Source organism: Delphinus delphis, chromosome 3 (assembly GCF_949987515.2).
Source record: "Delphinus delphis chromosome 3, mDelDel1.2, whole genome shotgun sequence".
Taxonomy (NCBI): domain Eukaryota; kingdom Metazoa; phylum Chordata; class Mammalia; order Artiodactyla; family Delphinidae; genus Delphinus; species Delphinus delphis.
This window is the reverse complement of record NC_082685.1, coordinates 3,969,862-3,996,678: the sequence shown is the minus strand read 5'-3', so window position 1 is coordinate 3,996,678 and position 26,817 is coordinate 3,969,862. Positions and strand designations below refer to the sequence as shown.

The window sequence follows — 26,817 nt, the reverse complement described above, 5'->3', positions numbered from 1 at the left end:
TTTATTATTTTTGGCTGCGCTCCGTCTTTGTTGCTGCATGCAGGCTTTCTCTAGTTGCGGCGAGCAGGGGCTACACTTCATTGCGGTGCGTGAGCTTCTCATTGTGGTGGCTTCTCTTGTTGTAGAGCATGGGCTCTAGGCACGCGGGCTTCAGTAGTTGTGGCACACGGGCTTAGTTGCTCCTCGGCATGTGGGATCTTCCCGGACCAGGGATGGAACCTGTGTCCCCTGCATTGGCAGGCAGATTCTTAACCACTGCGCCATCACGGAAGTCTGTACCTTTCTCTCTCTCTCTTTGTTTTTAAATAAATTTATTTATTTTTGGCTGTGTTGGGTCTTTGTTGCTGCGTGCGGGCTTTCTCTAGTTGCGGCAAGCAAGGGCTACGCTTTGTTGCGGTGCATGGGCTTCTCAGTCCAGAGGCTTCTCTTGTTGCGGAGCACGGCCTCTAGAGTGCAGGCTCAGTAGTTGTGGCTCACGGGCTCTAGAACGCAGGCTCAGTAGTTGTGGCGCACGGGCTTAGTTGTTCTGCGGCATGTGGGATCTTCCCGGACCAGGGCTTGAACCTGTGTCCCCTGCACTGGCAGGCGGATTCTTAACCACTGTGCCACCAGGGAAGCCCCTCTGCCTTTCTCTTATGAGGACACCAGTCATTGGATTTAAGGCTCACCTAAATCCAGGATGACCTCGTGTCCAGATCTATCACTTAATTACATCTCTAAAGATGCCTTTTCCAATAAGTTCCCACTCACAGATTCCAGGGGTTAGGACTTGGACATATTTTTAGGGAGGACAGCCATTCAACTCACTACAAGGGGTGACCACAAAATGAAGAGCCAGGTATAAGGGTCACTGTGGGCAGCATCTCAAGGGAGAACCAGGTGACCTGCGTTGATGGCCTCGCGGAGGGCAAACAGGGTGGCTTCTTGGAGGGGGATGCATTTGAGCTGAGTCTTGAGCAATGGGGAGGATTGTGGCAGATGGGGGTGGTGTGAGCACGGGGTATACCAAGACTTGGAAGCAGGAACATGCCTGGCCTGCTGAGGGCAAGGACATGTGAGAGCCTGACGGACGAGTTTACTGCCCCCAGGGACACTGGGCAATGTCTGGGGACATTTGTGGTTGTCATGACCAGGAGATGCTGCTGGCGTCTTGTGGGTAGAGGCCAGGGATGCTGCTCCAAACCCTACAGTGCACAGGACGGCCCGCCACGATGGAGAATTCCCCAGCCCCAGATCAACAGTGCTGAGGCTGAGAAACCCTGTTTAGGAGAATGAGGAGACGGTTAATGTTCTAGAACGGTGCTAATAGAAATAGAATGCAAGCCATGTATAGCATTTAGATTTTTCTAGGAGCATCATTTAATGAGTAAAAAGAAAGAGTTGAAATGAATTTTAATGCTATCTTTTATTTTAACCCACTATCTCCAAAATCCTATCAAGAGGCAGTCAGTAGAGCCCACGTAAAACTTATTAACGAGATAGTTCACATTCCTTTTTTTTCATCCTAAGTGTTCCAAAATCCGGTGTGTGGATTGCACACTTCTGGTCCATCTCAAGTGGGACACTCAGTGGTTATCAGAGATGCTCGATCTGGATTTGCATTTTATAAAATTGACAGTTGAAAAAATAGATTCACTTGCCCAAATTGTCCTAAACATACTTAAAGGTTTTCCAAGAATGAAGTCGGCTAGTAACAGGTTTTAGACTTAGATTTACCTTTATATTAATTTTTTTTAAAAAATAAATTTATTTATTTATTTTTAGCTGCGTTGGGTCTTCCTTGCTGCACGCCAGCTTTCTCTAGCTGCGGCGAGCGGGGGCTACTCTTCGTTGCAGTGCGCGGGCTTCTCATTGCGGTGGCTTCTCTTGTTGCGGAGCTCGGGCTCTAGGTGTGTGGGCTTCAGTAGTTGTGGCTCGCGGGCTCTAGAGCGCAGGCTCCGTAGTTCTGGCACATGGGCTTAGTTGCTGCGCGGCATGTGGGATCTTCCCGGAGCAGGGATGGAACCCATGTCCCCTGCATTGGCAGGCAGATTCTTAACCACTGCGCCACCAGGGAAGTCCTATATTAATTTTAACTGAACACAATTAAACACAGTTCCGTTTCTCGGTCACACAAGCCACATTTCAAGTGCTCAGTAGCCACGTGTGGCTGTCGGCTGCTCTAGTGGATGGCATAGTTCTAAAATGTTCCAGGCCAAGGGTCAGCCAGCTTTTTCTGTAAAGCAGAAATGTATGGCTTTGCCGGCCATACAGCCTCTGTCACATCTACTCAAAGTGTAAAACAGTAACAGATGACAAGTGAACAAATGGGCATGGCTGTGTGCCAGTAAAACTTTATTGACAACAACAGATTGGGGGCCCGAATAGCGCTGTAGTTTGCCAATCCCCATTATAGACCATTGCTGTCCAACAGAACTTGAAGGCGGAAGTGCTCTCTCTGCGCTGTCCAATAGGGTGGCCACTAGCTCCGTGTGGCTATGGAGCCCTTGAAAAGGGGCAAGAGTGACACAGGAACTGAAGTTTTAATGTTATTTAATTTTAATAGATGTAAATTTAAACTTCCAATGTCTACATGTGGCTAAGGGCTACCGTACTGGACAGTGCAAATCTAGAATATTCTAGATCAGGGATCAACTACTGTTTCGGAGAGCCCAGACCCAGAATGTTCCAGACCAGGGCTCAGCCACCATATTAGACAGTGCAGACCTGGAATGTTCTAGGCTGGGGGTCAGCTACCATGTTAGGCTGTGCAGGCTACAATGTTCTAGACTTGGGGTCAGCTACCATGTTAGACAGTGCAGACCTGGAATGTTCTAGGCTGGGAGTCAGCTACCATGTTAGACAGTGCAGGCTAGAATGTTCTAGAACCAGGAGCATGGTGCAGCGTCACCATACATCTAGGCTAGGGAGTTCCCCGTCTCTCTTTGACACCTGCTGACAGTTGGGGATGGGTGAGGAGTCTCAAGCAATGCCCTTCTCTTCTTGGGCCTCAGTTTCCCCAGGGTTATCACTGTTTCCCAGCACTGCCGGGGCACCTCGTCCATCTGCCATGTCAGGGGGGCACCAGGGCTGCTGCTCACCCCATTTGAAAGGTGGGGAGACTGTGGTGAGAGAGAGGAAGGGACTTGTTTGACGTCACCCAGCAGGGTGAGGACTGCAGCTCCAGCCACCCAGCTCCACAGACCTTGAGCCTCTGGCTTCTCTGGCTCAGTTCCTGCAAGCTGGCCCCCTTCCTCCCTGGAGGTGTGGGCTGATGTTTGATAAAGAAGAAGGAGGTGGCTCGGGGCTGGACCCTGGGGACGGAGGGGCCCCTGGGGGCCACCTCCTGACTGGGGCAGCATTCTGTGGGAGTAGAGCCTGGCTTAAAAATTTTTTTCTTAAAATTTGAAAAATACTGCACACTTAGAGAAAAGTGCATGCAACCCAACTGATTACAAAGCAAGCACCCTGTTACCACTACACAGTTGGCACCCTGGACACCACCCCGTCCCATGTCCCCAAGCCCAAACCCCTCTCTTCTGTTGGAGGAGCTGCTGCCCTGACTTTTACGGTAACCAACCCCTGCTTTTCTTCTGGTACCGCGCCCGTGAGATTCAATATCACGCCTCAGCGCTTTGCACTTTGTCATCGCTGTGTGGTATTCCATGGCTGCGACACACCATTTATTCGTCCACTCTCCTGCTGGTGGACATTTGGGTTGTTTCTAGTTTTGCTCTTAAGGCACAGAGATCATTGCCGGTGTTTTGTCTTTGGTGGACACGTGCCACGTTTGGGTCAGGTGCATACCCAGGAGTTCCGATCCCTGAGTACGTGTATCTTCCAATTCTGATGAGCAAAGAAGCTGATGTGGGGGGTGAGCCTCCCTGCCTGAGAACACCCGCAGAAATGGAATCAGCCTTTCAGAACAAGCGCTGGAGGCTTGCTTGCCGATCGCACGAGGAGGCGTGGGGGCTACTGCGCAGGAGACCCCCTTGCCTGTCAGCGGCAGCAGAGCACAGGCGTCCGAGCCCCCTCCCAGGCGTCTCCGCCAGAGGATGGAGCCTCGGCCGGCCGCAAGAGAAAGCCCACCCCGCGGGCTCACGTCTCCGCGCACACCCGCGCGCACCGCTCGGGAGTCGGGGGGCGGGGAGGCCGGGGCTGGGTTGCGGCGCTAGAGACGGACAGCCACCATCTCTCCTGTCCCCGTGTGTGTGCGTGTGTGTGTGTTGGAGGAGTCGTATAAAGCGGATGCTTCTGTTTTTCCGTCTCTTGATGACCCAGGAGGGGGGTGGTCCCCGTCGTTTGCCGGCCCGGTGCATCTCTCTGTGCCCTGGCAGAGCCCAGGCCCCCACCCCCCATAACGCTGCTTTCTGCAGCGAGTGACCCACCCACTCTCACTTCCAGTTCTCTCCTCGAGTATGACAGCAGCGTCCGTGGGGGACGCAGTTTAATCAAATCTCAGCACTCTGGAATAGGATCCTACATTGAATAACAGAAGCCCAGAATAGAACCCAGAATGGACCGCAGGACCCTGGAATCCACGCTGGGCAGATGTCTCTGATTCCCGCAGGAGTTCTTTGCTGGCTGTCAAACCCCAGGACGGGGTTCCTGCGGATGGAAGGGATCCCCCCTCCCCTCCTCATACCCTCACCTCCATCGACAACAGGCAACAGGTCCAGCTCCTGCCTCTTGGACGGTGAGGGGCTGGGCCATGTGAGGCAATGCCATCTCTTTCTTCGTGAAGGCCTTGGTGGGTGAGGGATGCCCCAGACCTGGCGGCCGCCCTGCTGCTCATCTGAGCACCCTGGAAAAGGATGAGTTTGTCCAGCTATGAGTCCCCCCACAGGCCCCTCCTGAAGCCCCTTCTGTGCACACAGGGGTCTCTGAAGTGGTCCCTTTGCACGATCCAGCCCCATATCCCATGACTCGGCTCAGAGTCAAGCCAACCCTGAGAATGGGCCGGGGGGCCCCAAAGTGCCGAATGTCTCATGATTTGGCTTCCCCAGACCTCAGTCTCCTAGTCTGTAGAGTGGGTTTGCGGAGTGTTTTGAGGGTCCTTTGAGGTGACACAGGCCAGATGCTGAGCACACACTTGGCAAATAGATGCTGAGTGAATGAACGCAGGGTCCCAGGCAAGTCGAGCTGTGGGACTCTGGCCAGTCATGTCTCTTGCTGAGCCTGTTTTCTCCCGTGAAATGGGGACAGTGCAGACATGCCTGGCACGAGCTCTTGGGTTACTTCCCGTGCAGGGCACTGTGCCCAGCACGCCTGCCTCACTCTTGCCCATAGGACAGGAGTCTGGAAACCATAGGTCTCGTCTCGTTTCATCTCAGTTGTCATTTGTGGACCCTATGCTGGGTCTTTCTGGGGAGGAGTTCCCAGAGCCCCCCAGCCCTGACTTCAGGAGTTCATCCCAAAGAGGGACGGTGTGTGTGTTGGGGGATGTGTCACCACCAAGGCAATGCCTGGGCAAAGCAACCAAAGCAGATGGGGATGGAGGGGAAGGCTTCGGGGGTGGGTGGCATTCAAGGGGCTTGTGGGGCGAGGATGGGGTGTACAGGGGCGCATTCCAGCCCTGTGTCCTCGGGGTGTGGGAGGAGGAGGGGCCCGGAATGGCTGGGACTGAGCAGTAAAGGTCCTTCGAATGCCAGGATGAGGATCTGTCACTCTACCCCAAGGGCAATAGGGAACCAAGGCAGAATCTAGACCAGGAGAGGGGCTTGGTCTGGAGGTTGGGCTGGGGCTCGGGTGGGAGAGGAAGAGGCTGGAATGGTAGCCCGGGCGGCCCAGATAGGGGCCCACTTTGCTTCCTTCCCTTCCGCACCATCCAGAAACCACCCAGGAGAATATTTTGGGCCCCAGCCTGTCTACCGAAGAATCTTCCTACAGTTCCTCCCCACAGTGGCCTCAGTTTCCCCATCTGTAATACACACAGGTCAGACATACGGGACCCTGTTTTCCCAGTGGTGTATGGCTTGATTGAAGTCACTCAGCAAAAGCTAGGTGGCAGAGCAAGAACTGGATTCCAACCACTTAATGTATGCCCACCCAGAGCCCTATCCCACCTGATCCTTGGCTGGAGGAATGGCTGTGTCTTCAGAGGCCCCCGAGGAAACTGGCAGTAGGTCTGACCCCTGCTTCTGATTTTCTCCTCTCTCTTTCTGATTTGCTATCTGTAAAAGGGGCATGTTCCCATCTCATAAAGTTGTTTGGAGATTAAATGAATCAGTGGACGTAGGTATGGCTCCAACATGCTCCCCCCGCCCCACCACCAACTCCTATTCATACTTCAAAACCCACTGCAGATTTTCCATCTTCAGTGCACCCCCAGGATGATAGCCTTTGGCTCTTCATTGTTCTCGGCTCTAGGCTCTCCCAGCACTTGATCCTTCCCTCTGCCCCAACCCTGACCCCATGAGTCTGGAAGTGTCTGCATATGCCTCTGTTTCCCCCTCTGCCAGACTAGTGGGGTGCTCCCTGAGGCTGCAGAATTACTCAGCATGAGGCACAGGTGAATGTTGTTGAATAAGTGTAAAGAGGAAGGGAGGGGGCAGGGAAAGGGTGCGGTGATGGGGAGCCAGAGAAGGTGGAGGAGGGAGGAAGGGCACTCGGCAAAGACCTCAGTGGGACAGATGGAGAGAGGGAGCCGGAAGGAGGTGGGCAGAGCCAGATGGGCGGGTTGGGGTGGGGGGGAGACCCAGCTCTCCCCTGGCACGCCTCCTCCCGGCTTGGGCGGGCAGCGCGCGCAGGGCCCGGCCTCTGGCGGGCGGATCGCCTGGGCGTTGGGCGCGGAGAACGAGGCGCGGAGCCCGGAGCCCGAGTGTGCGTGCGGCGTGTGCGCGCCCGTGCGCCCAGGGCCAGCCGGGCGGAAGGCGGCACATGGATGCCAGCCTGGCGCGCGTCTGCAGGCCGGTGGGTAAGGCGAGGCGCGGGTCCGCGGGGTGTGGATGGCCGGGCCTCGCAGCCTTGGCTTTCGAGTGGGCGACTAGAGAGGAAGGGGCTGCCCACCTGGCTTCTCAGAGCCAGACCAGGACCACCCCCCCACCCCCACGCCGACCTGACCCAGGAGGGGGAAGAGGCCTCCCAGTCGGAGGCGGAAGGTCCCAGGCTCTGCAGCGGGTGGGGGAGGTGGGAAGCAGGTAGCCAGGCCGCGAGAATGGGGTGGGGATGGAGGATGCCGTGATGGGGGCAGGTTCCCTCCCTGTGGTCCCCCTCTCTCGCTCCCTCCCTCGGCTCATCCATCTCCAGAAGATTATATTTAAATATCTCTTTTGTGCAAGGCAGGAGCTGGGCTCGCCCCTAAGAGGCGGTTTCCATGGCAACAACAATTGCCAGCTTCCGTGTGGTGAATCAGCGTTGCCATGGCAACCCCATCCTCATCTGTCCAAGGTGCTGGGGGTGGGGGGGGGAGGTGAGGGCCAGCGGAGGCGGGTGAGAGGGGTGGGGGAACGGGAGGCTGGAGCCCAGGTGCCCCATCCCCCCCACCTCCCTTCACCACCTCAGTCTGCCCTCAACCCAGAAACTGGTCCCATGGGTTGAAATAATCTCCCCTCCCGCCTCCAGCTAGAGGGGTGTGGCACCCAGGTGAAGAGGGCCCAGGGTGTGTGTGTGTGTCTGTGTGTGTGTGTGTGTGTGTGTGTGTGTGTGTATGGTGGGGGAAGGGGGATGTGGTTTGGCCTTTCCCAGGTGGTCAGGGTTCCTCTGAGGGTGTGGCTGGGTGGCAGGAAGATTGGGCTGGGGGAAGTGGGGGCCAAGTGGGGAAACCAGAAGCCTCTCTGGTCTGGGGCTCCCAAGGCTGTGTTCACATTGAGGAGGCCCATATGTGCCCCAGACACACACTCAGAAAGAGGGAGGGTATCAGAGCAGGAGGGGCTCACCGAGGGGAAGGGAAGCAGAAAAATAACCTCTCCAGGCCTTGATTTTGACATCTGTAAAACAGCGTAAAAATTGTGCATCTTTCTGAAAGCTTGCTGGGCAGCTGCACTGTGATTTAAAAACATGTTTATCAAGCACCTCTGAATGGCTGTGGGGATCTACTCCGAGATTGTCTGACCTGGGAGGGGGGCTGGGACCAGCACTCTTTCCAACCCCAGGCCTGGTGCAGAGGGACCAGATGCCTTTCTATGCTGGTGGGTGTTGGCCACTTCCTTCTCGTCAGTTCAGTTCAGCAAACTCCTCTGATTCTCTCCTGTACCCTGCCCTGAGGGGCGGGGTTGTGATGTTATGGTCTCAGTCTGGAGGGAAACAGTGCAACACATAGACACTTCCTGCCCTGAGGCAGAGGGAGGAAGGGATCCAAAAAGGTGGAAGGATTGCCTGCATGGGGACTTTTGAGCTGGGTTTTGAAGGATGAGTAGGAGTTCACCAGAGGCACCGGGTCGGGAGGAAGATTCTGTCCTAGAATCAACAGAGAAGCAAATGCCACCCAACCCCACATCCCTCAAATCTGTTCTGAAATATTCGCATTAGCTGATACCCCTGGCTGGGTAAGTTGCAGGAGTGGGGATTAGAGAAGGATTTCTTCCACTGAACAGTTCACTGGTTTCTTCCATTTTCAGTGCTGGGAGTGGGGGACAGAGTCCAGAACAATAAGTCCAGATTGCAGGCCAGTCCACTGAAGTATGACAGTTCCCCCCATTCGAGGCTCAGGGAGCTGGCTAAAAGTAGCTGCCTTGGTGTATCAGTCAGCTACTGCTGAGTAATAAACTGCGCCAACCATTTTATTTGTTCATGATTCTGTTGGTTAACAAGCTCAGGCTGGGCTTAGCTGGGCAGTTCTACTGGTTTGTCCTGAGTCATTCATGCAGTTGCAGTCAACTGGGGCTCGACTGAGGCTAGCTGAGCCAGGACTCCCATGCGTTGTGTGTCAGCAGGGCATCTCTGTGCATGAGATCTCCCGTCTTCCAGTAACTCGCCTGGATTTGTCCACCTGGCAACCTCCATGGTTCCAAAAAGGCAACTTCTCTTGAGGGCAAGGCTTGGAACTCTCACAACTTCACTTCCACCACATTCTCTTGGTCAGAGCAAGTCGCATGGCCAAGTCCAAAAGCAAAAGGTGGAGAAATAGACTCCAGTTCTTGATGAGAGGAACCACAAAATCACGTCACATACAGGGACTGCAGGAGTTGGGCCATCTTTGCAAACAATCTATCACACTTGGGGAGGCAAGAAGACTCCCTGGATGAAGGGTTATTGTTACTGGGCTTTGAAGGCAAAGTGGGAGTTTTCCAGGCAGCAAGAGCAAAGCCCTGTAGGTGGGACCATGTGTCACTTGGTGTGACTGAGGTGCTGGTTGCTGCCAGAGGTTGGTGGGATGCTGAGGCTGGGGAGGTGGACAGGAGTGCCCAGCAGAGCTCAGGTGAAGCTCCCACCCATGCTACCCCCACTGCCCACCTTGACCTCCCTCCCCCCTCTCTCCACAGATGGCACGGCCAATCCAGGTGAAGCCTGCGGACAGCGAAAGCCGAGGAGGTAGTTGTCATCTCTCCGTGGCCACCAGGCTGCGGGTTGGCAGAGGAATGGGAGGAGGGAAATCCTTGCACAAAGGTGGTGGGAGAGGCAGAGGCCCAGGCTTGGGTGGGGTGGGAGAGTAGGGAGGCCGTGTCCCCTCCTCCTAACCACAGGACCACAGGCCCAGCAGTGGGAGGTGTGGCCAGGTCCTGCTGCTTTCCCCTAGAACTTGAAATACCCCACTCATCTCAGGGTGCAATAACGGGGATCTTCAGACGCAGAGGGGATGGGGTCCCTGAAGGACTATGGATTGGTTTCTGGGCTCTGCGTGTGTGTGCATGTTTGCATGTCTGAGCAAGTGCAGGTGTGTGTGTATGAGCATGCCTTCCTGGGCACGGCTGTGCGCAGACGTATGCGAGTGTGTGCCCAAGTGCATGTGTGTTTCTGGCAGGTGCAGTGGGGGTGCCTGCCTGACTGTGTGCACATCTGCGTGCCTGGGCTTTGCGTGGGTGTATATGTTCAAGTGTGTGTGCTTGACTGTTCCCGGCTGGGCGCGTGGGTGTGCAGGCTGGGCCCCGTGTCTGCATTAGGCTGGACCTCTGGGTGGCTGTGTGCCCATGGGGAGATGCTTGGCTGTCCCCAGTGGGATCCAAGGCTAGTCATTCTTGGATATTTTTGACCCCCCTCCCCATCTCAGGTGGATGGGGGGCTGAGGGAGAGCAGCCAGCCTTGGAGGTGCTGTAGCGGGTAGGGCTGTTAGGACCTCTTTGTATGTGTAGGATCCTGGTAAAGCCCATCGGGAATGGGAGCCTGTTTTCACACTCTCCAGCCTGGCTTCCACTGTGGGTCAGGGACTAGAGGGGGGGGATCTGCGTGTTTTCATCTCTGTCTCTCTGTCTCTTATTCTCTCTCTCCTTCTCTCCCTCTCCCTCCATCTCTGTTTCTCTCTCCTAATCTTTTTCTCTCCTCCTATCTCTCTGGTTCTCTTTGTGCTTCTCTGTGTATCTCTCTTTGCCTCTTACTGTCTCTCTTTGCCTGTCTCTGTCTCTCAGTCTCTCGCTGTCCCTCTCTCTCCCTCATATGTCTCTCCCTCCCTCCCACCCCTATGAGTGACAGCTGCCAGAGAATGGGTTTCCATAGTAACCAAGCTCACCCTTCCTGGAAGAGGAAGCTGCCGCGTTCCTGATGACAGGGGAGCAGTGCAATTCCCCCGGGGGGAGAGGGGGACAGAGTTCTGGTACCTCACATGGGAGAGGCTGGTCCAGACTGGCCGCTGGCCTTAGAGTTGGGCAGGTCCCAGCCAGGCCTGCAGCCAGGCCCCAAGCCAACCCCAGGCTCCCCAGGCACCTGGTCTCGTGCCCACACACTGTTCATTCATTCAATAGACGTTGATTGCTTGGCCCCTCCTGAGCCCTGGCAAGGTTGGACAGGGAGCTCTGCTGGGCACTGTGAGGATGCAGGGGCCCTCAGCGCTCACCCCTGCCTGGAAAATCTAGATGGCAGACAGACAGACAGACATGGACCCGGGCCAGGCAAGGCAGTTCCTAACCCTGGTACTATGTGTGGACTCTGAGTGCATAGGAGGGAGAGGCCGTTTTGCCCAGAGGGTGGAAGCAGTTGGACAGAGAGGCATTCCAGGCAGGGGGCACTGCATGAGGTGGGACCTCGCAGGCACGTGGAAAGGTGGAGAGACCTAGGCAGGGAAAACGCGTGGCTGTGTCCTCCCTCACACGCGCAGAAGAGGGCCCAGGGGGGTCCAGGCGCCCTGCTCCACGCCCTGCTACCTCCACTCTCTGCTGGAGGGACGGAGAAAATTCCCGGAGCCTAGGACTCGTCTGAGGTGGTGTCTCCGCCCACAGGGGACCGGAAGCTGTTTGTGGGGATGCTGAACAAGCAGCAGTCAGAGGAGGACGTGCTGCGGCTGTTCCAGCCCTTCGGGGTCATAGACGAGTGCACCGTGCTCCGGGGGCCCGACGGCAGCAGCAAAGGTGATGGGCCGTGCGCGGGGCTGGCTGCTGGGGGCGGGGCTGTGGGAGGGCGGGGCTGGAGGGATGGGGCGGGGCGGAGCGGGCACAGGAGAGCGCGGCGGGATCCAGGGGGCGGGGCCGGGATCGTGGGGCGGGGCTGGCCCACAGTGGGCGGGGCCTAGCACGAGGAGAGCGGGCTGGAGGAATGGGGCCCCGCTAGGTACACAAGAGGGTGGGGCTCGCTCAGGTGGCGGAAGCGGCACATGGGAGGGCGGGGCCGGCTCCGGGGGGCGGGGCGAGCAGAGACTGTCCAGTCCTACGCGGTCCTACTCGTGTGCTCGTGTCCGTCTGGGGCTGCCTGTCTCTACCTGACTCTGTCCATGGGGCTGTTGCCGTCTGGATTTGCCTATGTCCTGTGCCTGATCCTACTTGCTCCACCGTTCCTGTATGGTTGTACCATGCAGGAATGATTGTTTAATGATCTCCAGAAACTTGTTTTCCGGTCTACTCACGTTACTGCATGTACCTAGGGTTGAGTATCACTCCGCCTGTGTCTCTTAGTCTCTGACACTGTTTCTGAGTGTCCAAATGGCTATTTCTGTTTGGGTATCCATGTGCCTGGTGGTCTCCGTCTACCTGATTCTACGTGTTGAGGTTCATCTGTCTGGGACTGAGTCTCAGTTTGCCTGTCTCTGCCCTGGCGACTTTATCTTACTGGGACTGAATGTATCTGATGGTCCCTGACTGTTTATTTGCCTGACTCTTTTCTTGTAATTGAGATATGATCACATACTGTAAAATTCACCCTTTTAAAGTGTACAGTGAAGTGCTTCACAAAATTCACAAAACTGTGCAACTGTCACCACTATCTAGTCCCGGAACATTTTCACCCCCCTTACCCCAAATCTGCCTGGCTCTTCCATAGCCCTCTCTCTGTCTGCAACTGTAGCCTATGACCATCTGTCTGGATTTGCCTGTGTCTGGTGGTCTCTGGTTGTCTGTCCACCTGATTCTCCCCTTGCCTGGTGACTTTTCGTCCCCATCTATCCAACTCTGGCCACATGGGCGTATCTGTCTGGGTCTGAGTGTACCTCTGCCTGAGTGTGCCCACAGGACTGCATCTCTCTGTGTCTGTGTCTGATGGTTTGTCACTCTAATTCTGCGTATCTGATTACAACCCTGGATCTCATGGCATTGGTGGCTAGCGGGCGTTCTCTAAGCCCATCCCCTTCACTTGTTCTAATGGGCAGGGCCTGCCTCTCCACCTGTGCACCTCCTCACACCCTCTGATGAGGTCTTGGACAAACCGCTATCTGGCTGGCTGGCTGTGTGCTTGTCTTACTGTCTGATCCTTCCTTGTCCAGCTGTCTGTCTGAACAAATGGCTGGCTGTCTCTCGGATGTCCGACTTTTGGGCTGCCTGTGTCCACGCTGACCGGCCGTGCAGGGCTGTCAGCCCCTCTCCTGTGGCCTCTCACCCGTTCCCCTTCTCTCGGAGCAGGCTGTGCCTTCGTGAAGTTCTCCTCCCATACGGAGGCTCAGGCGGCCATCCACGCCCTGCATGGCAGCCAGACCATGCCGGTGAGTCGGAGTTGCCCTGGGCGATGGGGGTAGGGGTGGGAAAGGAGCAAGGGGGCCCGGCCTTACCATCCCAGCCATCTGGTAGCCCCTGGCCCTTCTTCAGAGAGGTCATGGTGGGGAGAAGAGGCGCAATCTCTGATGGTGGTACGGGTGGGTGTATGTGTGTGATTGTGTGTGTGAGCCTGCAAGTAAGTGTGGAGTGTGTATGGATGTCCTGCCAGCACGTGGCTGCCCGTACGCGAGTACGCGCAGGCCAGTGTGTGTGTTGGTGTGTGCACGTGTGCATGTCTGTGTGTGAGCGTGTGGTTGTGAGTAGGTGGGTATCAGTGTGCACACGAGGTGTGTGTAATGGGTATGGATACGTGTGCATGTGTGCGCTGGTGCATATGCACATGTGTACACGTGTGACTGCATACGCACAAGTGTGTTAAGTGGGTGTGTTCGTGTGAGCACACGAACTTAACTTGCACACATGTGCAAGTATGTATCTGAGCGCACATGTGTGTTTATGTGCGAGTGTGTGTCTGGGTGACGTGGGGGGAGCTAGTGCACGTGTGTACATCTGTAGGAGTGTGAAGGCAAATGTCTGTGTGTGGAGTGAGCATGCATGTGAATGTAGGCAGTCACGTGTGTACATGTGTGACTGTGTGCACGTGAGTGTGTGAGTATATGTGCACGTATTTGGGAGTGTATGCATGTGTGTGTGTGAGTGTCAATGATGAGTGTGTGGGCAGAATGCATGTGTAAGTGTGTGCAGATGTGTGTGAGCCCCAGAGGAGCAGGGAGAGATGGGGCTGGAGGGGCCTGCGGTTCAAGGCTGAGAAGCGTGGGGTTCCTCCTAGGGTGATGGGGGGCCCCAGAGGGAAGGGACCAGGTCATTTGGAAATGTCCCTGTGGGGCCAGAGTGGGGACGAGTCTGGAGCCGGGAGCCTGTGGGCCTGCAGCAGTGAGAGCCTGGAGGGGACCACACAGGTGTTGGGGGTGGTCCTGCCTCCCAGGAAAGTGGCCCTGGGAGCCACCATCACTGTACATAAATGTCCAAATCTGCCACGGGGAAGACAGGCCTTGGGGACCCACCCTCTGTTGTTCTGGGAAATGGGTGTGAAGAGCAGGGCAGTCTCAGATCCTTCCTTCTATTGCTCTCTGGGTCCTCAGGCATCAGTTTTAATCCTTAGAGGGGCAGGAGTCAGCTCATCCGAAGGTCAGGCTTTCTCATGCTCCGAGCTGTCCAGTGATGGAGCTGGTGGGTGGCACAGAGAGTGAGTTCTCCATCAGAGGAGGTATTCAACCTCTCTGATGGTTGGAGCCTTACCTGTTCTCAGGTATGGGTGACAGCTATAGGGTCCTCCACGCGGGCCCCCATTGTTCCCTTCCAGCAGTTGGATTCTCCACCCATTTTGAGAGTGTGTTTGACAGTCAGGGTCCTCACTATGCCCCAGATGCAGCCCCCCGCGCCCGGACGCCCCACTTGTGCGCACGAGGGGGCTGCAGGGTCAAGTGCGAGACCTGGGATGCTGATCTCCAGACTGTCCTCACTGTGGCACCTGGGACTTCGAGGGTGGGGCTGACAGCTGCTGCTATCCACACCCCTACACCCCTCGTAAGGGACCCCAGAGTCCCGGCTACATCCCCCCTTCTTTCCCTCCCTGCTTGCGGCTGCCCCTGCAGGGTGCCTCCTCCAGCCTGGTGGTCAAGTTTGCTGACACGGACAAGGAGCGGACACTGCGGCGCATGCAGCAGATGGTGGGCCAGCTGGGCATCCTGACGCCGTCCCTCACCCTGCCCTTCAGCCCCTACAGTGCCTACGCCCAGGCTGTGAGTGACCCCAGCAGACACACTTCGGTCTCCAGCAGGGCTTCTGAGACTTCTCTGGAGATCTGGCTCAGTCTGTCTCACTCTCTTTCTCCATCTATTCTCGGTCTAGGGCTTCTGCCTCTTTGCCCATCTTTCTGTTTCTCTGGCCCAGTCTTTCTGACTCAGGGCCTTATTCTGGCTGTGGCTGAGTCCCCAAATCCAGGCCGCTTCCTGACCCCAACCCCAGCTGAGCCCCCAGCCATGGACTACGCTCCGAGCCCAAGCTGAGCCCCAGCTCTGGACTGACAGGACACCAGACTCAACCCCTACATCCAGCCTGAACCCTCACCCAGCGTGAACATCAAATGAAGATCCAACCTTTAGTTGACCCCCAGATCCTAGCTGTTCCCCAAATCTAGATTAGCCTGAATTCTAGCTAAACCTCCTGGCTGACTCCAAGCTGAGACCCAACCCTGAGTGAGTTCAACATTGGCTGAGCCCTGGTCCCAGACTGAGTCCTAATCTTAGACTGAGCCCTAATCCCTGGCTGAGCTCTCATTCCTAAATGAGCCTGGAACCTAGTCTAGGCCCTGATCCTACACTGAGAATTAATGCCAGGCTGAGCCCCAATTCCTAACTGATCCCTGACCCCGACCTGAGCCAAGACACCCGGCCTGACCCCCTAGTTCCTGGAGGACCCGCCCCCCACCTCATGAGCCGTGATCTCAGGTCAGGTGCCACTTTGACTGTGCACGTTGACTCCCTCTCCACCCCCAGCTCATGCAGCAGCAGACAACGGTCCTGTCCACCTCAGGCAGCTACCTGAGCCCTGGCGTGGCCTTCTCACCCTGCCACATCCAGCAGATCGGCGCCGTCAGCCTTAACGGGCTGCCCGCCACACCCATCGCCCCTGCCTCTGGTGAGAGTCCACCAGGGACCCATGGATGGGTGGGCAGGGCCGGGGCCAGGATCAGGCTCCCCGTGACGCTCTTCCGCTCCCCAGGACTGCACTCGCCCCCGCTGCTCGGCACCACCGCCGTGCCCGGCCTTGTGGCTCCGATCACCAACGGCTTCGCAGGTGTTGTGCCCTTCCCTGGCGGGCACCCCGCCCTAGAAACCGTATATGCCAATGGCCTTGTGCCCTACCCAGGTAACTCGGGTGGTCCCCGGGGGCCGAGGAGAGTGGTAGGAGGCAGGGAGGGTGTCCCCGGGACAAGCATGAGTCCCTATGCCTTGGTGTCCAGGGAACAAAGGGGCAGGACAAAGGGAGTCTCAGGTGAACAGATACTAGCTGTGGGCACAGAGAAAGAGGTTAAACATAGAAACTTTGCATCCAGACCTTTCTGGGTTCGAATTCCAGTTCAGTGGCCCTGGGAGGTTTCTTTAAGTCTCTGAGCCTCAGTTTGCTCATCTGGGAAATGGGGCGGATAACATCAGTCATCTCATGAGATTGCACTGACGAGGCAATCAGTCTGTAAAATGCTAACGCGTCACCTGGTACCAAGAATGGCACCATCAATCTTCATTAGTAATCGTTACCATTTGGGAAGATATCAGTGCCCATATTCATTCATTCACTCATTAATTCATTAATTCAATATTGGCCATGCACTGATTTGTTGGGCTGGGCTCTGCCCTCCTGAAGCAGAGGTCTCACTTTCCTCTACCCTATACCATAATTTCAAGGCAAACATCTTCCCACACCTTGCTTAGGTGAAGTATGTCATCTGCGTTTCCACCGCTGAGAATTTGTTTATTCTTACCTTGCAATGATTGGCGCTCACGGGGAGTTTCAAAAATAATATAGAGAGGTCCTGGTACCCCTCACCCAGCGTCCCTGGATGCTAACGTCTTATGTAACCACAGTATGTTGTCAAAACTAGGAAACTGACATTGGTACAGTACAATGAACTCAACGGGAGTTGGAGAGCCTACTCAGACTTCACTATTTACAGGCACTTGTGTGTGTGTGTGTGTGTGTGTGTGTGTGTGCGTGGTTCTATGTCATTTTATCACAGGTATAGTTTCATGTAACCACCACCACAATCTACATACAGAACTGTTCCGTCACTATAAAGTAATTCGTTCATGCGACCTCTTTACTGTCTTACCTCTCCCCCATCACCACCCCATCTTCTAGCAACCTCTCTCCATTCAAGATTTTTTTGCTCAATTTTCCCCAGACTCTCCAGCTCTGGTTGCCTAGACAAGCTCTCCCCTACCCCTGTGTCCTCCCCTAGGGACCGTCGGAAGGTCACAGCCACGTAGGGGATCCATAGGGTGTCTGATGATCAAGGTGTGGGGAGGGATAAAGGGAAGGGATGGGGATGGGTGGTGATCAAAAGCAGAGACCTGGAGTCCTGGAGAATCCAGAGAATAAAAGAGAGGACCAAGGGGGGTCAGGATGGGGACAGAGAGTTGGGGTTGATTGTTAAACCTCTCTGGAGTCTGAGAAACCTGGATTCGAGTTTGGCTTCTGTCATTTCCTACCTGAGCGGCCCTGTGCCAGCTGGTTTCCCCACCTGTAAAATGTTTCCATACCTGTGAAACGTTTATGCAGAAGTGAAGCTGCGAGTGGGTGTTGCGGGGTGGATGGACGACTTCTGCTGCCCCCGCCCCACTCAGCCCCTCCGTCTGCCCCGCAGCTCAGAGCCCGACGGTGGCCGAGACCCTTCATCCCGCCTTCTCCGGAGTACAGCAGTACACAGGTAGGGAGGCAGCGCGGCCCCGCCCCGCGCGTGACCCTGCCCCTCGGCCCCCGGCGTCCTACCTGGGCTAGCCACGCCACGCCCCTAGCCACACCTAGATATGGTCCCTGCCCTCAGAGCCGTCCTCTCATCCTACCTTCCCTCTTCTGCCTGTGCCTACTACTTTGGGCCCAATCCCAGTTCTTGGCCTCCCCAACGCCCCGCCTTTCTTCAACATTTGGCCCTGCCCCTCATAACCTGCCTTTGGTACCGCCCCTCATGTCCTGCCCAGACTGACCCCGCCTCTGCCAGGGCCTCGCTCGGATCTCTGGCTTGTCTTCTAAAGGCTGCCTTGGCCCCGCCCTCAGCCAGGCCACGCCCACTCTGCTCTTCCCTGTTGCCTTGGCCCCTCCCTCCAATGCGACCACGCCCCTCCCAGACCCGTCCTCGAATGACCACGCCCCCTCCTTCTTCCCTAGACGGGTCCTTGGCCTTGCCCTCAGACCGTCTCTCCCATGTGACCACACCCCCGCCTTCCCTAGACCCGGTCTTGGCCCCACCCTCAGCTGTGACCCCGCCCCTCACGTCTTAGCCCCGCCCCCACGCGCACCGGCTGCCCACCGGCCTCACGCCCGCTCCGCCCTGTGTCTCGCTCCCGGTCTCTGCAGCCATGTACCCCACCGCGGCCATCACGCCCATCGCGCACAGCGTCCCCCAGCCGCCGCCCCTCCTGCAGCAGCAGCAGCGAGAAGGTGAGGGGGCCGCGACCTCCCCTGGGCGCCAGCCCCGCCCTTTGACCGCCCCCCTCCACCTCCAGGACCCCCGGCTCGGCCTGGCCTCGGGGAACCGCTCGGCCTGGGGTCCGGACAGACCTGGGTTCAAGCCCCGGCGTAGCCCATGGGTGTTTGGGGGGGCGACTGACTCTTCCTCTCTGAGCCTCAGTCTCCTCCTCCGGAAAGTGGGAATGGGGCTAGTCCCGACCCAGTAGGGATAGCAGTGACCCAGAACGGGATGATTCTCTGAAATTTTTTTGAGAGAATTTAGGGGGTGGCATGGTGGGGTATCTCGGGGCAAATGAGGCTTCCTCAGTAAAGTCAAGGGGGCGAGGAGTTAGATTCTGGAGTCGGAGGACCGGGATTCAAATCCACCCAGTTCTGACTTGTGAGCGTCATAAGGAAGGCACCTCACTACTCCGGGCCTCAGTTTCCTCATCTGCCACTCAGGCGACCACCTTACTCCCCTTGCTGTGGAGTAAGCAGCGGCGGTTCCTGACACATGGTGGGCACTCAGCCAGGGAGGCCCTTCCTCTCCTTCATCCATCTAGTGGGGGTGGGGGCGGGGGCTGGGGAGAGGCAACCAACCAGAAAAGCCCCAAATCGCTCCGCGACCTGGGAAGCTTTCGGGTGGCCTGGCCCGCAGACTGATTTCTGTGAGGCTCTGTTCAATTTCTCCCTTGCCCTGGGCCTGCAGGAAGGGGAACACTGGCAGGGTGCAGTGGAGAAAAGCTGGTCCCGATGCAGTCCGTGCTGCTGTAACAGGATGTATGCTTTCTGGAAAGTCACCTGAGTTTGCAGAACCTCACAATACCAACTACAAGGCTCGTGGGGGAAATGGGGTCGTGGTACACCATTCAGAAACGTTGGCTGTGAGGTGCCAAAAAAGAAAAAAGATAAGATGCTAATGAAAACAGTAGCACAGTTTTATGCGTGTTAGATAGTTTAGAGATACCCGAAGAGTACAATAAATTTGGTACTTTATCTTGGAAAAGACCGCAAGTTTGCAGGGGGAAGTGGCATCCGAGGGGTTGCAGCATGTGAGTTACCTTGAAGTGATGGAAAGGCTTGTCTGAAATCAGACGGAGAGTCGGAACCCCAGACGGGGATGGGCCCTGCTCATAACATACTTGGAGAACTGAGAAAGTTGATGTTGAAGCTGTATGTGTGTGTGTGTGTGTGTGTGTGTGCATGCATGCGTGCGTGCGCGCGCACATTTTGCTTTCTTATGAGGTTCGGTGCAGCTGCGTGTGGTTTTCTGCATTCACCTAGTGTTTCTTGGAGATGAGATAGCACACAGACAAACACGAAATTCTTGTTTGCTCAAAACTGTTCCATAACATATCAGTTGTATGGGAACACACTTGCATTTTAAAAACAAGCATGTTAGGGAATTCCCTGGAGGTCCAGTGGTTAGGATTCGGTGCTTTCACCGCCGTGGCGCTAGGTTCAATCCCTGGTCGAGGAACTAAGATCCCACAAGTCTCGGGGCACGGCCAAACAAACAAAAACAAACAACAACAACGACAGCAACAAGAAGCATGTTAGCAGAACTGTGGTCCCCATCAGGAAGATAAGGGTGGATGTGGATGTGAATGTGTAATCTTGGATTTTGTATTTTCTGGGGTGGGGAATATTCATTGTGAGGGTGGGGGGATTCTCGGTGGTTTGAGGGCTACCTTTTTGTGGGGGGACCTGGGAGAAGGTTGTCTGTAGGTTTTGGATTAGAGGCAGGTTTGAGGACTGTTGATGACTTTGGATAATCAAGGTTGTCAAATGCTCTTATTATTTATGGTTCTTATATGAGCCATGACTGGGGATTACTGGGGGAGGGGATGATTCTGAGGGTTAGCTGTGCTTTAAAAAATTATTTCTGGTTGATATAGCATATCATTTAAAAATTACCGGCGGTTTCAGGATATCTGGGGTTCGGGACTAGAGAATAATCTCTATTTTACTTGATTTTATCTTTGCATCATTTTTGAAATTATCCAAGGTTTTGAAAATTATCCAAGGTTTGGAGGGTTGTCCAAGGTTTTGAAAAATATCTGGGTATTTGGGGTTTAGGACCAGGCAATTACTAGTCTGATTTTATTCTGTGATCATCAGACTTTCAAAAAGGCATATTTCATTTTAAAACCAGTTTTAGAATTATGGAGTTATTGCAAAGACAGTACAGAGTGTCCGTATACCCTACGCCCAGTTGATCTGATTTCTATAAATGACCAGGAGTTTGAGGCTTAGGGATTTTCCGGGGTTGGGGTTGTATGGGATTTTTGGATTATCTGGGGTCTGGGATGGAAGAATTTATCTCAGTTGTGGAGGGTAGGAATCATACGAATTTTATAAGTTCTCTGGGGCCTGAGGATCATTAGAGGTTTGGAGTGTCTGAGTGTGGGATTTTATAGACAAGGGATTAGGGCTCCCGGCCTTCCCCTTCCTGCCACTTCCACGCCTCTTCTTTCTGAGTGTCACGGGGCACCCCTCTCCCAACAGCTGGAGATGTCAGATGTGGGCTCCGGACCCGTGCCCCTCCCCCGGGGGTCCGCCTCCTCTCCTTGGGGGCTTTATGTCTTTCTCTCCCCCACCTACAGGTCCCGAAGGCTGTAACCTGTTTATCTACCACCTCCCCCAGGAGTTTGGAGACACGGAGCTGACGCAGATGTTCCTGCCCTTCGGCAATATCATCTCCTCCAAGGTGTTTATGGATCGGGCCACCAACCAGAGCAAATGTTTTGGTGAGTCCCTGCTGCGGGTGCCCCCTCCTGCTTGCCAGCCCCGTCCCACGCGCCCCTCGCCCTGGAATGGGGGTTGGGAGGGTGTGGTCAGCCATGAGACAGGTCTGGTCCAAAAGAATCCCCGGAGGTCCAGTGGTTAGGACTCCATACTCTCACTGCCAAGGGCCGGATTCAATCCCTGGTAGGGGAATTAAGATCCCATCAGCCGAGCGGTGTGGCCAAAAAAGAAAAGAAAAAAAAAGAATCACATTTATAATCAAAGTAAACACTTATTAAGCACCTACTGTGTGCCAAGGACTCACCATGCAGCATTTCTAAGACTCCCTTGTTCATTTATTCATCAACAAATAGACATATGGTACACCTACTGTGTGCCACCGCTCAGCATTGTGCCTGGCACACAGCAGTGCAAGAAGCCAACAAAAATCACTGCCCTCTGAAAGCTCACAGTCTTGCCACTCTGCCTGCAGAACTTTCTCCGATGATAGAAATGCTCTACATCTCTGCTGTCTGAGCCGACCACCCCATGTGGCTGCTGAGTGCTTGAAATGTGACCAGTGTGACCACAGGACTGAATTTTTTATTTTACTTAATTTTAATGAATTTCAGTTGAAATAACCACCCATGGCCAGTGGCTGCCGACCAAATTGGAAAGCACAGGTCCAGGGGGAGGAGATGGAAATTAACAAATATAGGATATAGGCCAGGGAGTTATAAATGGTATAGACAAAAATAAAACTGGTGAGAAAATACAGACTGATAAGGAGGAGGCAACACTTCAACTGAGACCTGAATGATGAGGAGCCAGCCATGGGGTGTCTTGGAGAAGAGTGTTCTAGGCAGAGGGAACCGCATGTGCAAAGGCCCTGGGGCAGGACAGTGCCTGGCATGTTGGAGCAACAGCGAGGAGGCCCGTGTGGCTGGAGCAGAGTGAGCGAGGGGGAGAAGAGGGAGGGGGGAGGGCAGGGAGGGGACGGGGCAGGTCATGCAGGGCCTTGTGGGCTGTGGGGAGAACTTCCTTGTCCCCAGAAACAGAGGACATTAAGGCTCAGAGAGGCATGTAACTTGTCCAAAGTCACACGGCAGCAAAGAGGCAGAACCGAGGTTAGAACCAGTCTGTTTGACTCCAAAATCTGGGCTCTGAACCCACCCTGTCCTCTTGGAAGGGTCGACTTTTGACTATTTATTAAGCACCTCCTGTATATACTCGTTATCCAACCATAAAAGGGAAGAATTATCCCAATTTACATGGGGAGGAAAGAGAGGCACAGAATGGTCAAGCGACATGCTTGAGGTCACACAGCAAGTTAGGGACACCCCCCTCCCCCTCCAGTGCCCAGGCTCTCTCCTCTACATCCTGCTTCCAGGAAGAAGAAGGAAATTTCTGGAGGAAAACCTACTCTGTCACATTCAGCAGTCAGGGGGTCACATGCCTTCTCTGAGCCTCAGTTTCCTCCTCTATGTAATGGGAGGTGTGGGTGGTGTGAAGACATCCACCCACCCCAGCTCCAGATTCCCCTATGGCTCCCCATGGGCCTCAGCCAGACCCCTCAGCCCTGACCCCACCATCTCTCTGCATGACCTCCCACCCAGCCTCTCCCATGGAGCTCAGGTATCCTGCCCCCAAATGCCCGCACATGCAGTCCTCTCCCCCTGGAGGACCTCCCCAGCCCCTGTGGTCTCTGCACAGTCCCCCAGGAAGTCTGTGAGGACCAACATGTGAGGGGCAGGAGTAGGGCCAGGTGGAGGGTGTCATGCTGGTGGAAGCTTAAGGCGGGGGTGGGGGGATGCTGGAGTGTTTCTGATGGCCCAGGGTGAGGGGGGGTCTGGGACTGGAAAGAGAGACAGAGACCAAAAGAGAAGAGACAGAAAGGGAGGAACAGAGAGAAGAAACACAAAGACACACACACACACACAAAGACACAGAGAAACAGAGAGACAAGGACAGACAGACAGACACAGTCACATGGGCAGACAAGACCCCAGATGGATAGAGATCTCAGAGGAGGCACAGGGTGGGCATCCAGAGCCTCGAAGGAGGCAGGCATGGGGTCTGGGGAGGGAGAACATGGCCCTCCCGGGGCCCCCAGAGACCCAGCCTGTCCCCCACGTCAGTTGGGAAGTCTCAGCAGAGCAGAGCCCAGGTAAGGAGTGAGCGCCCCGTCCCGCAGGCACGCAAGCCCAGCGCGTGTCAGAACCAGGCCAGGGCTGCTGTGTGTGCTCTGCGAAGCCCTCCCACCTCCCTGGGCCGTCTGCCCCTGCGAGCGTACACCCCCGCCCCCAGGACCCCGCGAGCCGGGCAGCCAGGGCTGCAGCGCTGGAGCGAGCAGAGGACGCCCGCGTTGCCCTCCATCGTGGGTCCACCCCGGTCTCCGCAGGCTTCGTGAGCTTTGACAACCCGGCCAGCGCGCAGACCGCCATCCAGGCCATGAACGGCTTTCAGATCGGCATGAAGAGGCTCAAAGTGCAGCTGAAGCGGCCCAAAGATCCGGGACACCCCTACTGACCGGCCCACAGCGCCCCGAGGCTGCGGGCTTGGCCCAGGTGAGCCGCCAGGCGGCCCCGCCCCTGCTCCCGCCCCCACCCCGGTCTTGTCCGCACCCCCCTCCTCATTCTCCAAACCCTCCCGAGGCTGGGGGGATGCTGCAAGAGGCTACAAGGAGCCCCCAGGTTTGGTTGACGGGGACAGAGCTGGACGAAGACACCCCCAATCCCCCCCCACCCCCCACCCCCGTGGTCAGGGCTGGAACCGGAGCAGTAGGATGGGGTTGGGGAGGGTAGTTAGGGAATCCTTCCTGGAGAAGGCTTTGAAGGATGAAAAAAAGTTCACCTGAGAGATGGGGCTTGGTCTGGGATGGGGGCGGGCTCTGGGGAGGTGTTTCTGTCCTGTCCTAAGAATCTGTTCTCTCAGCTGGGCCCCTCTGGGAGCTCTTCATTTGGCATAACTCATACCCAGTGGGTTGATGGGAGAGTGGAATATTTGCCCCACCCGACAGCATGCGGCGGGGGGTGTGTGTCGGAAATCCCCTCGAACAGATGAGCAAATCCCCAAGAGTGTTTGTGCCATCAGAGTGAACACCTCTGTCAACTCATCGCTTCTTTGGGGAATGAGCCGTGAGCCTCAGGGGCCAATGGGGAAACTTATAAGTGAGCCCAAGCCGTGGCAAGCCTCATCTGTGAAATGGGCCCGTGCCTGTGGCCTCCTCCAGGGGTCGCGGGGCGGAGTCACGGGGCACTCGGTGTTTTCCCGGCTGAGCCCAGGACCAGCCACCTGGAAAGCTCTGGAGAAGTCGTTTTGATATTTTCCTCTTAACCGCCGTCACCATCATCATCCCAGAGGCTCCTCTGGGGTCTGGTGCGAAGCAGGTGCTCAGTGAGGGGCCGTTCCCAGACCCTGCCGGGGCAGCACCCACAGATTCGAGGGTGTTCAGTCACCGGGTCGTGGGTCGTCGGGGGCGCGCTCGCGGAAATCCGCCACCAGAAGCCAACAACAGGATATCGGCGTGCTTTGAACATGCTGACAGCAAATCCTCACTAAGCACCTACTGTGCGCCAGACACTGTTTCCAGCACCACGAATGAACAGAAATGGGGGCGGGGAACCGCTTCGTGGAGCTTCAGGGGCAGGGAGCTGGGAAGAGGAGGCAGAAAGAAATGTTTGTCCCCAGTGGCCGGATGAGGACACGGGCTTGGCGACCCTCGGTCCCTTCCAAGCCGGGTGTGTCAGCCTCCAGACCCCGAAATGGACTCTTTCTGCAAAGGTGGGGGCCCTTGGTTCCCAGACCCCAGCCTGGCCAGGGCAGGGGGGTGGGTGGGAGGTGGTGTTGTCGGCCGACGTGACTCTCCTGCTCCCAGCGCCGCGCCCTAACGCCCCTCCCTTCTCCGCCAGGTGAGGGGCCTTCCCACTTCCAACCGATCCAGGACTTTTACGTAAATTACAACTGAGTTTGGACACCAGCCCCCCCCTTCCCCCTTGACCCCCTCCCCGTAATGTGAAACGCTGCCCAAGGCCACATGGAATGGGGAGGGGGCTTCATGGTCTGCGGGGGACTCCTGAGTTGGGGGCCAAGGGGTTCACTGCCCCCTCCTGGGAGATTTCCTCGCTCCCACCTTCCTCCCACACACACAACCTTTGTGGCTTCCCCAAATGAAATCGCAACTTTTCCTATATATATATATGCATATATATATAGAGCTATAGACAGTATATATATTTTTTGAGTATAGATCAAGGGACCAAACTTTTCCGACTTCCTTCCATCCAAGAGAAGGTGACCCTGGGCCGGTCACTCAGCAGGGACGCTCAGAAGGGCTGAGGCTGGCGGGGCAGCCCAGTGTCCCCCACCTCCCGCTGTCATGTCAGACCAGGGCGCCGGCCAAGCACTGGGAATCATCAGCCAACGCGATATACCTCCAGGACTTTTGACACCCCCCTCCCCCCGCCATCGACGATTCTCGCGAGCCTGTGGGCTCAGCCGGCTTCAGTGTCCCTGGTCCTAGCTGCAGCTTCTGGAACCCCCATCCCCTTCGTTCCAGGGCCCTGCCTTCCCCAGTTGTAGGCACAAAACAGACCCCTTGGCCTCTCCCACCCTTTCCCCTCCCCAGTCATAGCCTTACTCATGTGACCAATAGCCCTTAGCTTTCCGTCGGGGACAGACAGGGTCGGGGGAGCCCCCCACCCCTGGAGCCCCTTCCCAAGGGTAGGCGGCCACCCTCCCTGCCTTTGGATCACCAGCCTGGAATTCACAATCTCATGACCAAGATCGCCACGTGCACTGGACAAGCCCAGCTTGCACGGGCTCAGCATCCCTTCACCGGAGATACCTCTACAAAGTTTTTTTTGTTTTTTTAATCTTTCTGAGCAGGTACAAAGAAGAAAAGAAATGGGGGGAAAAAAATCAAACGACAGTGGATTTTTGTTTCCTAGTTGGGGTGGGGAGGGAAATCCTGTGGGGTGCCTCTGTATAGCTACCCAAACCGTGAAAACCCCCCTTGAAGCACAGAGTCAAGTTCGGGTTTTTTTTGTTTTTGTTTTTTGGACATCCGGTGGGGCCTCGCGCCAGACGAGGCACCAGTGAACTTCATAAACTCAAGAAAAAAAATTTTTTTGAAAAGAAAAACAAAGCATTCCCTTTTGTTTCTACCAAAATGTGTTGACCGACCCAGAAAAAAAAAAAAAGAAAAAAGAAATAGCAAAAAAAAAAGAAAAAAGAAAAAAAAAAGAAAAAGAAAAAATATCTTCTGACCAACCTGTTTCGATATTCCAGAGTTTGATAATTGTTCCGAGACCCTGTCTAGTGCGCCTGTGTCCTGTGCGTCTGCGTGTGCGTGCGCGTGTGCTCAGGGGTGGCGGGGCCTCGGCCGTGTCTGTCCCGCCCAGCCCCCGCCAGGCCTGCTTAGGAGTGCGTGCTGGCGTGCAGTGGCGTGTGTCCTCTGGTCCATGTTTACCGGCTGTAAATACCATTTTTATACTCCACATCAAAGACCTACGTGATTTGTACGATGTACTTTATTTCTGCTACAAGTAATTTCATGAAGTTTCAACTTGCAAACCGACTTTTGGAGACAAACCGCGCCACACACACACGCACACAGAGAGAGAAAGAAAGAGGAGAAAAAGACTTGGAGGGAACTTTGGGTTGACTTGGTTTGAATCTCGAGGTCCCTGTCACTGTGGCGTGTTTCAGGTGAGAAGCTGCAGACTTCATCTTCATGTCCAAAACGCCTCTCTTTGGTCTGGAGAAACTGAAAGTTTATTTAATAAAAATTTTACTTGCTAAAGGACTGGGTCCTCCCTCATTTGCCCTCTCTTGTCGAAAAAGACGAAGTACATCTGGCTGGATCGGGTGC

General features: G+C 55.5%; 1 protein-coding gene across 5 annotated transcripts in view; it reads left to right on the top strand.

Moving 5' to 3' along the window:
* Positions 1 to 26,091, top strand: part of CELF5 (CUGBP Elav-like family member 5) — a 48,765-nt gene extending 22,674 nt beyond the window's left edge. Inside the window, exons 3-13 of one of the 5 annotated variants that reach the window (XM_060007418.1) lie at positions 9,402 to 9,453; positions 11,289 to 11,417; positions 12,897 to 12,976; positions 14,645 to 14,791; positions 15,548 to 15,689; positions 15,774 to 15,920; positions 17,416 to 17,478; positions 18,126 to 18,209; positions 20,825 to 20,968; positions 23,347 to 23,512; positions 24,857 to 26,091. In XM_060007418.1, the coding sequence (XP_059863401.1) occupies positions 9,402 to 9,453; positions 11,289 to 11,417; positions 12,897 to 12,976; positions 14,645 to 14,791; positions 15,548 to 15,689; positions 15,774 to 15,920; positions 17,416 to 17,478; positions 18,126 to 18,209; positions 20,825 to 20,968; positions 23,347 to 23,474 (1,116 nt within the window). In that variant the 3' untranslated portion in view covers positions 23,475 to 23,512; positions 24,857 to 26,091. Of the gene's footprint in view, positions 1 to 9,401; positions 9,454 to 11,288; positions 11,418 to 12,896; positions 12,977 to 14,644; positions 14,792 to 15,547; positions 15,690 to 15,773; positions 15,921 to 17,415; positions 17,479 to 18,125; positions 18,210 to 20,824; positions 20,969 to 21,438; positions 21,491 to 23,346 lie in introns of those variants that run through there. The other 4 variants (XM_060007421.1, XM_060007417.1, XM_060007422.1 and 1 more) reach the window with 4 other exon arrangements.
* The last annotated feature ends 726 nt before the right edge of the window (positions 26,092 to 26,817 follow it).